At 47.7% G+C, this 11651-nt stretch overlaps 1 protein-coding gene across 1 annotated transcript; it reads left to right on the top strand.

Annotated features, from left to right (window-relative positions):
* Positions 1-454: 454 nt before the first annotated feature.
* On the top strand, positions 455-10885 carry tspo (translocator protein). Its single transcript, XM_080209931.1, has 4 exons — positions 455-646; positions 5089-5284; positions 8378-8516; positions 10551-10885. Exons 2-4 carry the CDS (start codon positions 5103-5105, stop codon positions 10722-10724), a joined length of 495 nt encoding a protein of 164 aa, XP_080066057.1. The 5' UTR covers positions 455-646; positions 5089-5102; the 3' UTR covers positions 10725-10885.
* Positions 10886-11651: the final 766 nt, after the last annotated feature.

Genomic DNA, 11651 nt, shown 5'->3' with positions numbered 1-11651 from the left:
AGCTTGTCTGATGGCTCTCTCTTATGGTTCAGCTTGGGAATACTGTCACCCCTTGGGGGGGGAGGGGGGGGCGGGGGGGGAGGCGGTGTGTGACACAGTCAGAGCAAAATGAAAGTAAAATACTTGCGGAGGCTGGAATACAGCGAATGCTGCAAAATCTTAGCAGGTCAGACAGTGTGCGACAAGGTACGGTTTAGCAGAGCTGCCACCCCCTCGGGGTGGTGGTGGTGGGGGGGGGGGGCATCCGAAAAAGCCCCACAAAGAACAGCAGCCACAGATATGAAGGCGAAAGATCTCAGCAAGTGTACATGATCTGAGTGCGTTTGGAGTTGTGGCCACTGGAGGGAGGAAATGATCTCTGCCCAGTCTGTGCGGCAGGTTAGGCAATGTGTTAAAGTGCCCTTTGGAAACCCCCCCCCCCCCCCCCCCTCTATCAGTCAGTGCTGCAGGACTGGAGTGTGTGTGTGTAGACTCTGATAGACACACTCCCTGTCCAACGGGCACATTCACACTCCGGCTGCCTGAAGTCAGCCGCTAATAAGAGGCTGGCACCGGAAACCTATTTCGCTTCCAGTTCCTGGTGTATAAACGTGTCCCTTTCAAGGTGACACATACAACCAACCCTCTATTCAGAGCTGCACTGAAGGTAAGGCAGAGATGGGGGGGGGTGGGGGGGGGGGAGCGAGTGGGTGAGCTGGAGTGTTGGGCTGGGGGGTCAACTCACTGAGGACAGGAGACAGAGAGAGAGAGAGAGAGAGGACTGAGTGGGAGGTTAACGTGGAATAGGACACAGGAACTGGACACTGCGCTAAACTGTTTACACACACAGCAACCCCCTAACTCCCCCCATTCACTGAGAGCCCACTCCCTGCAGGGGGAACGGAGAGCATCTGTCTAAACCGACCCCGTAAACTTTAAAACGGAATTCCAGCATTACTGATCTTTTTATTGACAACTTTGAACTTTATTTTCCCTGTCTCCGGAAACCTCTTGTGTAACTTTGAGAGTAACAATGGCAAAGTGGTAGACAGAGTTCTCCAGAACACACTCACCGCATTCTAGCCCACACGGGTTTACACTGAGATGATATTTAGCAGATGTAGGATTGAGTGTGTGGAGGGAGGGGCGCTCCACCCCAGCCAGCACTAACCCTGTCTGCTACAATGCTGAACTCAAGGGTGACCGACCTTGTCCTGTAATGGGCCACTGATCCAGGTCACTAAACTTTCCCCCCTCCCTGATATAAAGCGATAGGGAATGGGGGGGGGGGCGGAATCCCATGGAAACATCCAGCGGATAGCCCATCCCAGGACTTATTAAACTGCCTCATAGAACATAAAACATTACAGTGCAGTACAGGTTCTTCAGCCCTCGATGTTGTGCCGAGCTGTGAAACCAATCTAAAGCCCATCTAACCTTCACTATTCCAATATCATCCATATGTTTATCCAATGACCATTTAAATGCCCTTAATGTTGGCGAGTCCACTACTGTTGCAGGCAGGGCATTCCACGGCCTTACTACTCTCTGAGTAAAGGACCTACATCTGACACCTGTCCTATATCTATCACCCCTCAATTTAAAGCTATGTCCCCTTGTGCTAGCCATCTCCATCCGAGGAAAAAGGTTCACACTATCCACCCTATCTATTCCTCTGATCATCATATATACCTTTATTAAGTCACCTCTTAACCTTCTTCACTCTAACGAAAACAGCCTCAAGTCCCTCAGCGTTTCCTCATAAGACCTTCCCACCATACCAGGCAACATCCTGGTAAATCTCCTCTGCACCCTTTCTAATGCTTCCACATCCTTCCTATAATGTGGCAACCAGAAGTGTGCGCAATACTCCAATTGCGGCCACACCAGAGTTTTGTACAGCTGCAACATGACCTCATGGCTCCTAAACTCAATCCCTCTACCAATAAAAGCTAACACACCGTCTGCCTTCTTAACAACCCTATCAAACTGAGTGCCAACTTTCAGGGATCAATGCACATGGATACCGAAATCTCTCTGCTCAACCACACTATCAAGTAACTTACCATTAGCCCAGTACTCTGTATTCCTGTTACTCCTTCCAAAGTGAATCACCTCACACTTTTCCACATTAAACTCCATTTGCCACCTCTCAGCCCAGCTCTGCAGCTTATCTATGTCCTTCTGTAACCTGCAACATCCTTCCGCACTGTCCACAACTCCACCGAGTTTAGTGTCATCCGCAAATTTACTAACCCCTCGTTCTACATCCTCATCCAGGTCATTTATAAATGAAAAAAAAGACCATCCCTGGACTTATTAACCCCGAATAACAGGCACCTGGGGGCCAGTTCTTCCAAAACAATTCTAAGTGTTGAATGCAGGTGAAAACTGGAGTAAACCCCACTGGTTTTTTTCAGCGGGAATTTAAATTAATCTCCCGCACTCTGCACTGCAGAGACCCTCAGCCTGATTCACTCCAGAAATCAGGGGGTGGAGTCTATCCCCGCTGGAGATACCAGCAACACAGTTCTGAGCATACCACTGCGCATGCACCAATCTGTCAGCACCAAGATCAGTGCATGTTCAGTGGCCTCTGTCTGCCAGCTTCCCAATTACTGGCCAGCTTCATCGCTGGCCAGTCCCACAACCCTCTAGTGTTGTCCCCTCCCCCATGGCCCCATCGCAGGCCCCCCAAACATGCCCAGCCCAGCCTCGACCCCCACTCCCCCGCAGCCCCAATCTCCAAATCCACTCTGGTTCCCACCTCCCTGCTGCCCCAATCTTCCAATTCACTCCTCTCCGATCCCCCTCAGTGCAGGCCCCCAGCCCCGATCTCCCAATTCCCTCCTCCCCAATCCCCTCCAATGTATCCCCTGCAGGCCCGATTTCCCAATCCCCCTTCCCAATCGCTCCCAATGCAGCCGCCAATCCTCCCAGTACCGATCTCCCAATCCCCCCCCCCGATCCTCCCCCAATGCAGCCCCCAATCCTCTCAGCCCCGATCTCCCAATCTCCCCCAGTTCCCACCAATGCAGGCCCCACCTCCCCACTGTGTGATCTCCCAATCCCCCAATGGAGCCCCCATCCCCCTAGCACCGATCTCCCAATCCACTCTCCCCGATCCTCGCAATGCAGCTCCGAACCCCCCCAGCAAGTTGTTCCCCCACTCCCCACCACCCCCCCCTCCATCGCTGGCCTCCCTCCCTCTGTCCCTCAGCCCTCAGCCTGAGTGCAGAGTGGCAGTGGGATACCCGCCTGAGCCGTGAGGTGGGGAGGGTTGGGGGGGGGTGCGGTGGAGGGGGCAGGGGTTCAGCTGGTGAGGTTCGCCAGCTCAGAGACCTCAGTCCCAGGCCTGCCAAAGCTGTTTAATATATTTAACTTACAAGTTGCATACATTATGAAGCTGATGGCGCGAGAGGTTCGGCGCTGGGAGGCCCAGAGACCCAGCGCGAGTGACAGAATCAGACCCCACTGGGGTTTCCTGGCTCACTGCACTAAAACAGCAGGATGGGAGAATCACACCCCCCTCCCCACTGATGTAGGACCCAGTCTATATGTGAAAAGGTTTGTCTGTTCTCTGCCCCCAGGCTCTCTGTTACCCAGTGAGTATCCCAGTCTTTGCGCTCTGTTGCTTCAGAATTCACAACAACATGTTATGTTTTGATCCCATAGAATCCTGACGGTGCAGAAGGAGGCCATTTGGCCCATCAAGTCTGTACCAACTTTCTGAAAGAGCATCTTACCCAGGCCCAGCCCTAACCCCATAACCTGCACACTTGCCATGGCCAATCCAACGAACCCAAACGTGTTTGGACACTAAAGAGCAATTTACCATGACCAATCCACCGAATCTTCACATCTTTGGACTGTGAGTCACTCACCTGACGAAGGAGCAGTGCTCCAAAAGCTTGTGGCTTTTGCTACCAAATAAACCTGTTGGACTTTAACCTGGTGTTGTGAGATTTCTTACCAAGATTATCTGACTATTGCTTGACACTATGCGTGGGAGCTTGCTGTGCGCTCATTGACTCCTGTACATTAGAACAGAGACAACAATTCAAAACTACTTCATTGACAGTGGGGAGCTTGTTGATGTCCTGGGGATGTGAAAGGTGCTATATAAACGCAAGACCTTTCTTCGTTTTGATTAATCTCTCGAGCAAGATGTATCATAAAATCCTTGCAGTGCAGAAAGAGGCCATTCAGCCCATCGTGTCTGCACTGACCACAATCTCACCCAGGCTTTATTCCCACAACCCCACACATTTACCCTGCTAATCCCTTGATTCTAGGGTCAATTTGACATGGCCAATCAACCTAACCTGATACCTCTGGTATGTGGGAAGAAACTGGAGCACCCAAAGGAAACCTATGCAGAGAATGTGCAAATTTCACACACAGTGACCCGAGACTGGAATTGAACCTGGATTCCTGGTGCTATGAGGGAGCAGTGCCGCACCATAAAGAGACTCCCTGGTTTAAGGGGACCATGGCTTATATCTCCTTAGTAACACAACTGAGACTAGGTTCTATTTCTAGATTTTGGATAGTGAAAAGTAAACTGCTCCATTCAATGGGAGAGATGGTGGTCGAATGGTAATGTCATTGTATTAGTAACCTAGAGGCTGATGCCAATATCCTGGAGACATGGGTTCAAATCCCACCACAGCAGCTAGTGGCATTTCAATTCAATTAATAAAAAAACCTGCAATATAAATCTGGTCTCTGTAATGGTGACTGTGAAACCATTGTCTTAAAAACCCATCTGATTCACTAATGTCCTTTAGGGAAGGAAATCTGCCGTCCTTACCTGGTCTGGCCTACATGTGACTCCAGAGTCACAGCAATGTGGTTGACACTTAAAGGCCAGTTGAAATATTAGGGCCAGCCAATCTGAAGCAATTAGGGATGGGCAACAAATGGTGGTCTTGCCAATGATGCCCACATCCCATGGAAGAATAAAGGGAAAAGATGCTGCTTCCCTTGTGTTGAAGTTGCTTTATTGGGTTAGTAAGATTCAGCAAGTGTGTTGAGAAATGCAGTGAAACACACTGCTCCAGTTTAGTTTCTATTTAGGAAACCTGAACAAACTGTTCTTCCTTTCAGTGATTCTGGAGAGCATGGCACCTGTGTGGGCACAGATTGCTGGATTTGCCACACTGCCGCATGTTGGAGGTTTCTTTGGCTGGTACCTGACAAGGTCACAAGTGCCAACGTGGTTTGAGAATCTGAAGAAGCCAGCATGGCGACCACCCAATAAGATGTTCCCCGTGGTGTGGACCACTCTGTACACTGGAATGGGGTGAGGACAGTTCTGCTGTAATCCGTTACAATGTGGAAAGCGATGGGAAATATTCCACACAACGCTGGCATTAGGATTGACTGGGACTCTGCTATGTGCTTAGATGTACACTTAGCACAGGAGCATAAACCTGTGTTCTAATGCTATGTGGGGCAATGTTGGTGAACTGACAATGTCCAGTATGGCAAAGCTTCAATCATCCCAGCTCAGTGCCTTGCCTAACTCTAACCTTACCCTAACCCTAACTTTAACCCTAATTCTAACCTTAACCCAAACTTTAACACTAACTCTAACCTTAACCCTAACCCTAATCCTAACTTTAACTCTAACCCTAATCCTAACCTAACCCTAACCCTCACCCTAATTCTAACCCTAACCCTAACCCTAACTCTAACTCTAATCCTAATCCTAACCTAACCTGAACCCTCACCCTAACCCTAACTAACCTTAATCCTAACCCTTTCCCTAATCTTAATCCTAATCCTAACCCTAACCTTAACCCTAACCCTAACAGTATGGCACAGCTTCATCCCAACGCAGTGCCTTGTGACAAGCATGTGAGACAAGACAAGTGTTGGAAATGGGACATATGTGATGTGATTTACATTTACTGTAGCTGATCCCATTTACACCGTTGTATAATTGTGTAAATATCACATAATGCACCCAGGATTGTAACACTTCATGTAAATCTTTCATATTGCCATTACTAGGATAGGAATTGTTTTTTTCATTATTGTTGAAAAGTCAGACGTCACTGAAACTTTTCATCTTAAATTCCTCAGGACAAATGTACAAATGCCAAAAGAATGTTGGCTGGGATTCTCTCAATGGGCGGGAAAACAGGAGTATTTCCTGTTTGTTTTGGGCAAACTTACCAGAGTGAATCTCCACCACTCCGAGCAGTGCAGACTGTCTCAGTATGATTCACTCTGAAAGGTGGTGGGTGGCACCTCATCCCACTCGAGAAGCCGGCAGCACCGCGCTGAGTGGGCCACTGCACATGCACCGATCTGTCAGTGCAGAGATTGGTGCATGCCCATAGGCTCCCTCCTTCTTGCTGGCCTCCGATTGCTGGCCTTCCTATGTCCCTGGAACCCCCCCTGATCGCTGGCCTGCTGACACCCCTCCCTCGCGGGTTTCCTGAGCTCCCCTACTACAGTCCGTCCCCCCAACCGTCCCCCCGGGCTAGCCCTGATCTCCCCCTACCCTGGACCAGCCCCGATCTCCACCCCATGTCACCCCACCCATTGCCAGCGCCGACACACCAACCCCTCCCAACCCCTATGGTGGGGGTGGGGGAGACACTTGCATGTCCTGAGAATACCATCCTGGATCTACTAATCATCTGAAAATGTCAATTTCAATATTATTTCCATATGATAATCAGCTCCATACCCATTTCCGATGCAGATCTGAAAGTGTCTGGGAGCATCATGATTGGCTGGACTCCAATCACGATCCTCGCAAAATGCCTCCCGTTGCTGCTTTCCAGCCTGGAAAATCCCATTTCTGTCTTACATTTACCTCAGTGAATGTAAGACAAAAAACTTCAGTGACATATTTACATTCTGTCATACTAAATAACTACATTTTTATTCCCGTGCAGGATTTGAATGTTGTTGGCAACAAGGGCAACATTTATTGCCCATCCCTCATTTTCCGTGAGAAAAGGGTAGTGAGTTGTGTAGGTACACCCGCAGTGCATCTGGGAAGGGAGTTCCAGGATTTTGACCCAGCGACAGTGAGGGAATAGTGATATATTTCCAAGTCAGGGTAGTGAGTGGCTTGGATGTGTACCTGCAGTTGGTGGTGTTCCCATGTGTCTCCTTCTCTTGTCCTTCTAGCTGGTAGAGGGTTGGGGCTTTGGAAGGTGCTGTCTGAGGAACCCTGTGGAGTTCCTGCAGTGCATCTGGTAGATGGCACACATGGCTACCATTGCGTGTTGGTGATGGAGGGAATGGATGCTTCCGGAAAGAAGGGTGAGGAGATGGGGAAGAAAAGGAGGACGAAAAAGAATCAGCTGGGACCATAGCAGGGAGCAGAACATATTCGTCAGAACATCGAATACAGGAGTTGGGACATCTTGTTGAAGTTGTACAAAACATTGGTGAGGCCACACTTGTACCGGTTCCGGTCACCTTATTATAGAAAGGATATTATTGAACTAGAAAGAGTGCAAAAAAGATTTACTAGGATGGTACTGGAACTTGGTAGATTGAGTTATAAGGAGTGGTTGAATAGACTGGGACTTTTTTCTCTGGAGCGTAGGAGGCTGAAGGGTGACCTTATCGAAGTTTATAAAATAATGGGAGGCATTGACAAGGTAGATAGGCAATATCTTTTCCCAAAGGTAGGGGGGTCTAAAACTAGAAGGCATAGGTTTAAGGTGAGAGGGGAGAGATACAAAAGGATCCAGAGGGGCAATTTTTTCATGCAGATGGTGGTGAGTGTCTGGAACAAACTGCCAGAGGTAGTAGTCGACATGGGTACAATTTTATCTTTTAAAAAGCATTTAGATAGTTACATGGGTACGATGGGTATAGAGGCATATGGGCCAAATGCGGGCAATTGGGATTAGTTTACAGATTTTTTTAAAAAAGGGCAGTGTGTACAAGTTGGGCCGAAGGGCCTGTTTCATGCTGTAAACCTCTATGACTCTAATATGAAGCAAAAATGAAAGAGAGAGAGAGAGAGAGATGAGATGGGTCTTGACAAAGAGGGGTGTGGGAGGAGAGGTGTATGAGTGGGATTAAACTCAGTACAAACACCAGTTAAAGATCATCCCCCATTGCAAATGGATAGGGGGTGAGGTAGGTCATTGTTTGGGGGTTTTTATTATAAACTTGCATTAACAGTAAGTCAAACTGATATTTTCCTTTTTAAAGAAGTGCAGTTTGTGCCCACCTTAGCATTGGTACAATGAAAGTGAGCATCTCTGCACAGAGTAGAGTCACCGCTCCCAAGCTTCAATGAGGAACCACATGAGGGAAACAGGACTCTGTTGTTAGAATAATTAATCAGCAGGATGATGCTGGGAATGTACACCATTCTTACTGAAATGCTGATAAATCGTTGCTGCTGCTTTCACAGTTATGCCTCCTACTTGGTGTGGAAAGAGCTTGGAGGTTTCACGAATGCCTCCCTTGTTCCCCTTGGACTGTACGGGACCCAGTTGATTTTGAATTGGACGTGGACTCCATTGTTCTTTGGGGCGCACAGATTAAAACTGGTAAGTGTTAATGTCTCCCTCAGGTTGTTATCCATCTTTTATCCTGCCCTTACCTCAGGTCTTCTGCACCACACGTTCACTCAGTCAGTTCCCATTCCATTGCTACGGCGACATTGCAGCCAGCTCCTGATCTGATGATGCTGAAAGGAGTTCCGAGGTCACTCGTATTCAGTGCTCCCAGTAGGTAGGCTGCTTGTTGATTCTCTGGGACCCCCGTTTTGCTTTGGCAAGTTCCTTGGGGCTTTTTCCAATTGATTCATTCTTGGAATGAGCGTTGCTGGCAAGGCTGGCATTCATTGCCCACCCTGAATTACCCTTGTGAAGGTGGTGATGAGCTACCATCTTGACCAGCCTGTGTGTTAACACTCTGTGACCCTCAGTGCTGAGGACTTGATCCTGTGACAAACGGAGGGACAGCAATATCTTTTCAGATCAGGATGGTATGTGCCTTGCAGATGGCATTAATGCCAGGCACCCTCTGTCCTCGTACTTCATGATGAGAGTGGTCACAGGTTTGGGAGATTGCCAAAGAAGTATTGGTGAGTTGCTGGTGGTACATGTTGTAGTCGCCATGTGCCAGCGGTGGACAGAATGAATTTTTAAGTTGGCACCAATCAAATGGGTTGCTGCATCTTGGATGGCGTTGAGCTTCTTGAATACAATTGGAGCTGCGTTCATCCAGGAAAATACAGACAGTTCTATCCTACTCCTGACTAGTGTTTTGTAGGTGGCTGACCTGTATCTCAACTCCACCTCTCCACTTTGGTTCTGTAACCTTTAATATCCTTGCTTTTCAAAAACCTATCAGTCCTAGGTTTTGAAATTCTCATTTCATCCTCAGCTTTTTTTGGGCTGGGTGGTGGGAGTTCCAGATTGCCATTGTCCATTGTGTGGAGGGGTGCCGTCTGATATAGTCTCTGAATGTCCACAGCTCTCATTTTAAACTTGTGGCCCCTTGTTCTGGGTTCTTAAAGGAAAGGCAATAGTTTCATAGAATCCTACAGTGCAGAAAGAGGCCATTCGGCCCATCGAGACTACAACGACCACAATCCCATCCAGGCCCTATTCCCGTAACCCCATGAATTTACCCTAGCTAGTCTTCCTGAGAGTAAGGGACAATTTAGCATGGCCAGTCCACCTAACGTGCACATCTTTCGGACTGTGGAAGGAAATCAGAGCACCTTGGAGGAAACCCAGGCAGACACGGGGAGAAATGCAGGCAGTGACCCAAGCCGGGAATCGACCTGGGTCCCTGGCGCTGTGAGGCAGCAGTGCTAACCACTGTGCCACCATGAAGAATAGACTGTGTTTATTGCCAAAACCATGTGGAAATATCATACAACATGTTACTCATTGCGAGTGACAGAGTGGCCAGTGACAAAGATGTTCATCAGTTACTATAATAATAATAGTTATTATTAATTCAAGAATTAACTAGAATGTTAGTTATTCTTTAACTAGCATTCCTTGTCCCCCGGAGACTACGGGGAAACCAAGTTAATTTGTGTTTCATTTATATTTTAACCACGTATCACTCAGTTTATAAAAAAAGTGTAAATATATTCTGCTTAAAAACCCAAATGTTTGAAAATAATTAGTTTCTCTAAATCTTTCTATGGAAAAATGGCCACGGGGATTCTGAAGCATCGAAGGTACATTCCAGTTTTCAGTCAAAATGTCAACTCCAATATCAAGAATATCAAGAAGTTGGATTCTTGTCATTTTCACCCAGGTTTGTCGAGTAGGGAGGAGGTCAGATCATTGTCCCAGCTAGATTGATGTTGATATTCTGAAACAGTGGGTAATAGATGTTCTCACTGCCCCTTAACTATGTTGGTGAGGTGGACGCACTGTCATCAAACATAATGGATGATATTGGACTAGAATTTGGATATTGGAAAGCACTGATGTACAAATCAAAGCCTTTTTGGTGAGTGTGGGTTTGGTCAGGTCCAGTTCATTGTGCTCACACGTACGAAGGTGCAAGTTTGCTTGCATGCCCTCCATCTTACTCTTTCTCTTTTGGTTCCTTAGGCGTTGATCAATATTCTTTGTCTAGATGGCCTTGTGGTGGGCACAGTGGTTTCCTGGTACCCCATCAACAAAATGGCCTCTCTACTCATGGTGCCCTATCTTGCTTGGCTGACTCTTGCCTCCGCCCTGACCTATTGTATCTGGAGGGACAATCCAGACAAGAAGGAGAATTGAGAAAAGAGCTTCAGAGGATGGAAGACTGACCGTCAGTCCTCCTGTCAACCCAGTTTGACATCACCATAAAAGATAGCTCGGGGTGGGGGGATGGGGTGAACATTGCTGTAATTTGTTTGTTTTACTATTATGCTTGTTAATAAAATACAGATTTAAAATGAAGAAAAGTTTTTGCCAGGTTTTGTGTGAATGTGTGTGTGTGTGTGTGTGTGTACGTGGGCATGTGAGTGTGTGATGAGTGTGTGTGTGTGTGAGTGTGAGTGAGTATGTTTGTGTGCGTGTGTGGGCATGTGTGTGTGTATATATGGGCATGTATGTGTTAGAGTGTATGTGAGAGTGAGTGAGTGTGTGAGAGTGTGAGGGTCTGTGTGAGAGTGAGTGAGTGTGTGTGTGTGTGAGAGTGACTGAGTGAGAGTGTGAGGGTCTGTGTGAGAGTGAGTGAGTGTTGTGTGTGTGTGAGAATGAGTGTGCATGCGTGTGAGAGTGTGTGTCTGTGTGCACGTGTGTGTGTGTGTGTATGTGTGTGCGTGTGTGAATGTATGCGTGTGTGCGGGCATGTATGTGTGTGTGAATGCGTGTGTGTGTCTGTGCGTGCATGTGTGTATGTGTGTGTGTAAGCATTGTGTGTGCGTGTGGGCATGTGGGTGTGTGTGTGGGCATTGTGTGTGTGTGGGCATGTGGGTGTATGTGTGGGCATGTTTGAGTGTGTGTGTGTACATGTGCGTGTGTATGTGTATGAACATATGTGTGAAGCAAAGACGAACACCCAGGAAAGGCTACTCACTGTATGTGCAGATTGTTCCTGTAATACCCTAACTCTCTCTCACTGCAGTATCTAGCCTCACACTGAGCAGTAACAGTGATCTTGCCTTTACTATCTGCTTATATAATCTTCTATTCCTTTTATTGCCATCGTAGATCACTCAG

The sequence above is a fragment of the Carcharhinus amblyrhynchos genome, chromosome 22 (assembly GCF_965287045.1).
Source record: "Carcharhinus amblyrhynchos chromosome 22, sCarAmb.v2.hapA, whole genome shotgun sequence".
Lineage (NCBI taxonomy): Eukaryota > Metazoa > Chordata > Chondrichthyes > Carcharhiniformes > Carcharhinidae > Carcharhinus > Carcharhinus amblyrhynchos.
The sequence above is the reverse complement of the archived record's forward strand: the minus strand, read 5'-3'. Positions and strand labels throughout refer to the sequence as shown.

Bases quoted from the DNA above. Each gene is read 5' to 3' on its own strand.
- tspo (XM_080209931.1), top strand. From the start codon at position 5,103: ATGGCACCTGTGTGGGCACAGATTGCTGGATTTGCCACACTGCCGCAT. The intron at 5,285-8,377 runs GTGAGGACAGTT...CTGCTTTCACAG, and splicing joins ACTCTGTACACTGGAATGGG to TTATGCCTCCTACTTGGTGT. The intron at 8,517-10,550 runs GTAAGTGTTAAT...TTGGTTCCTTAG, and splicing joins GGGCGCACAGATTAAAACTG to GCGTTGATCAATATTCTTTG.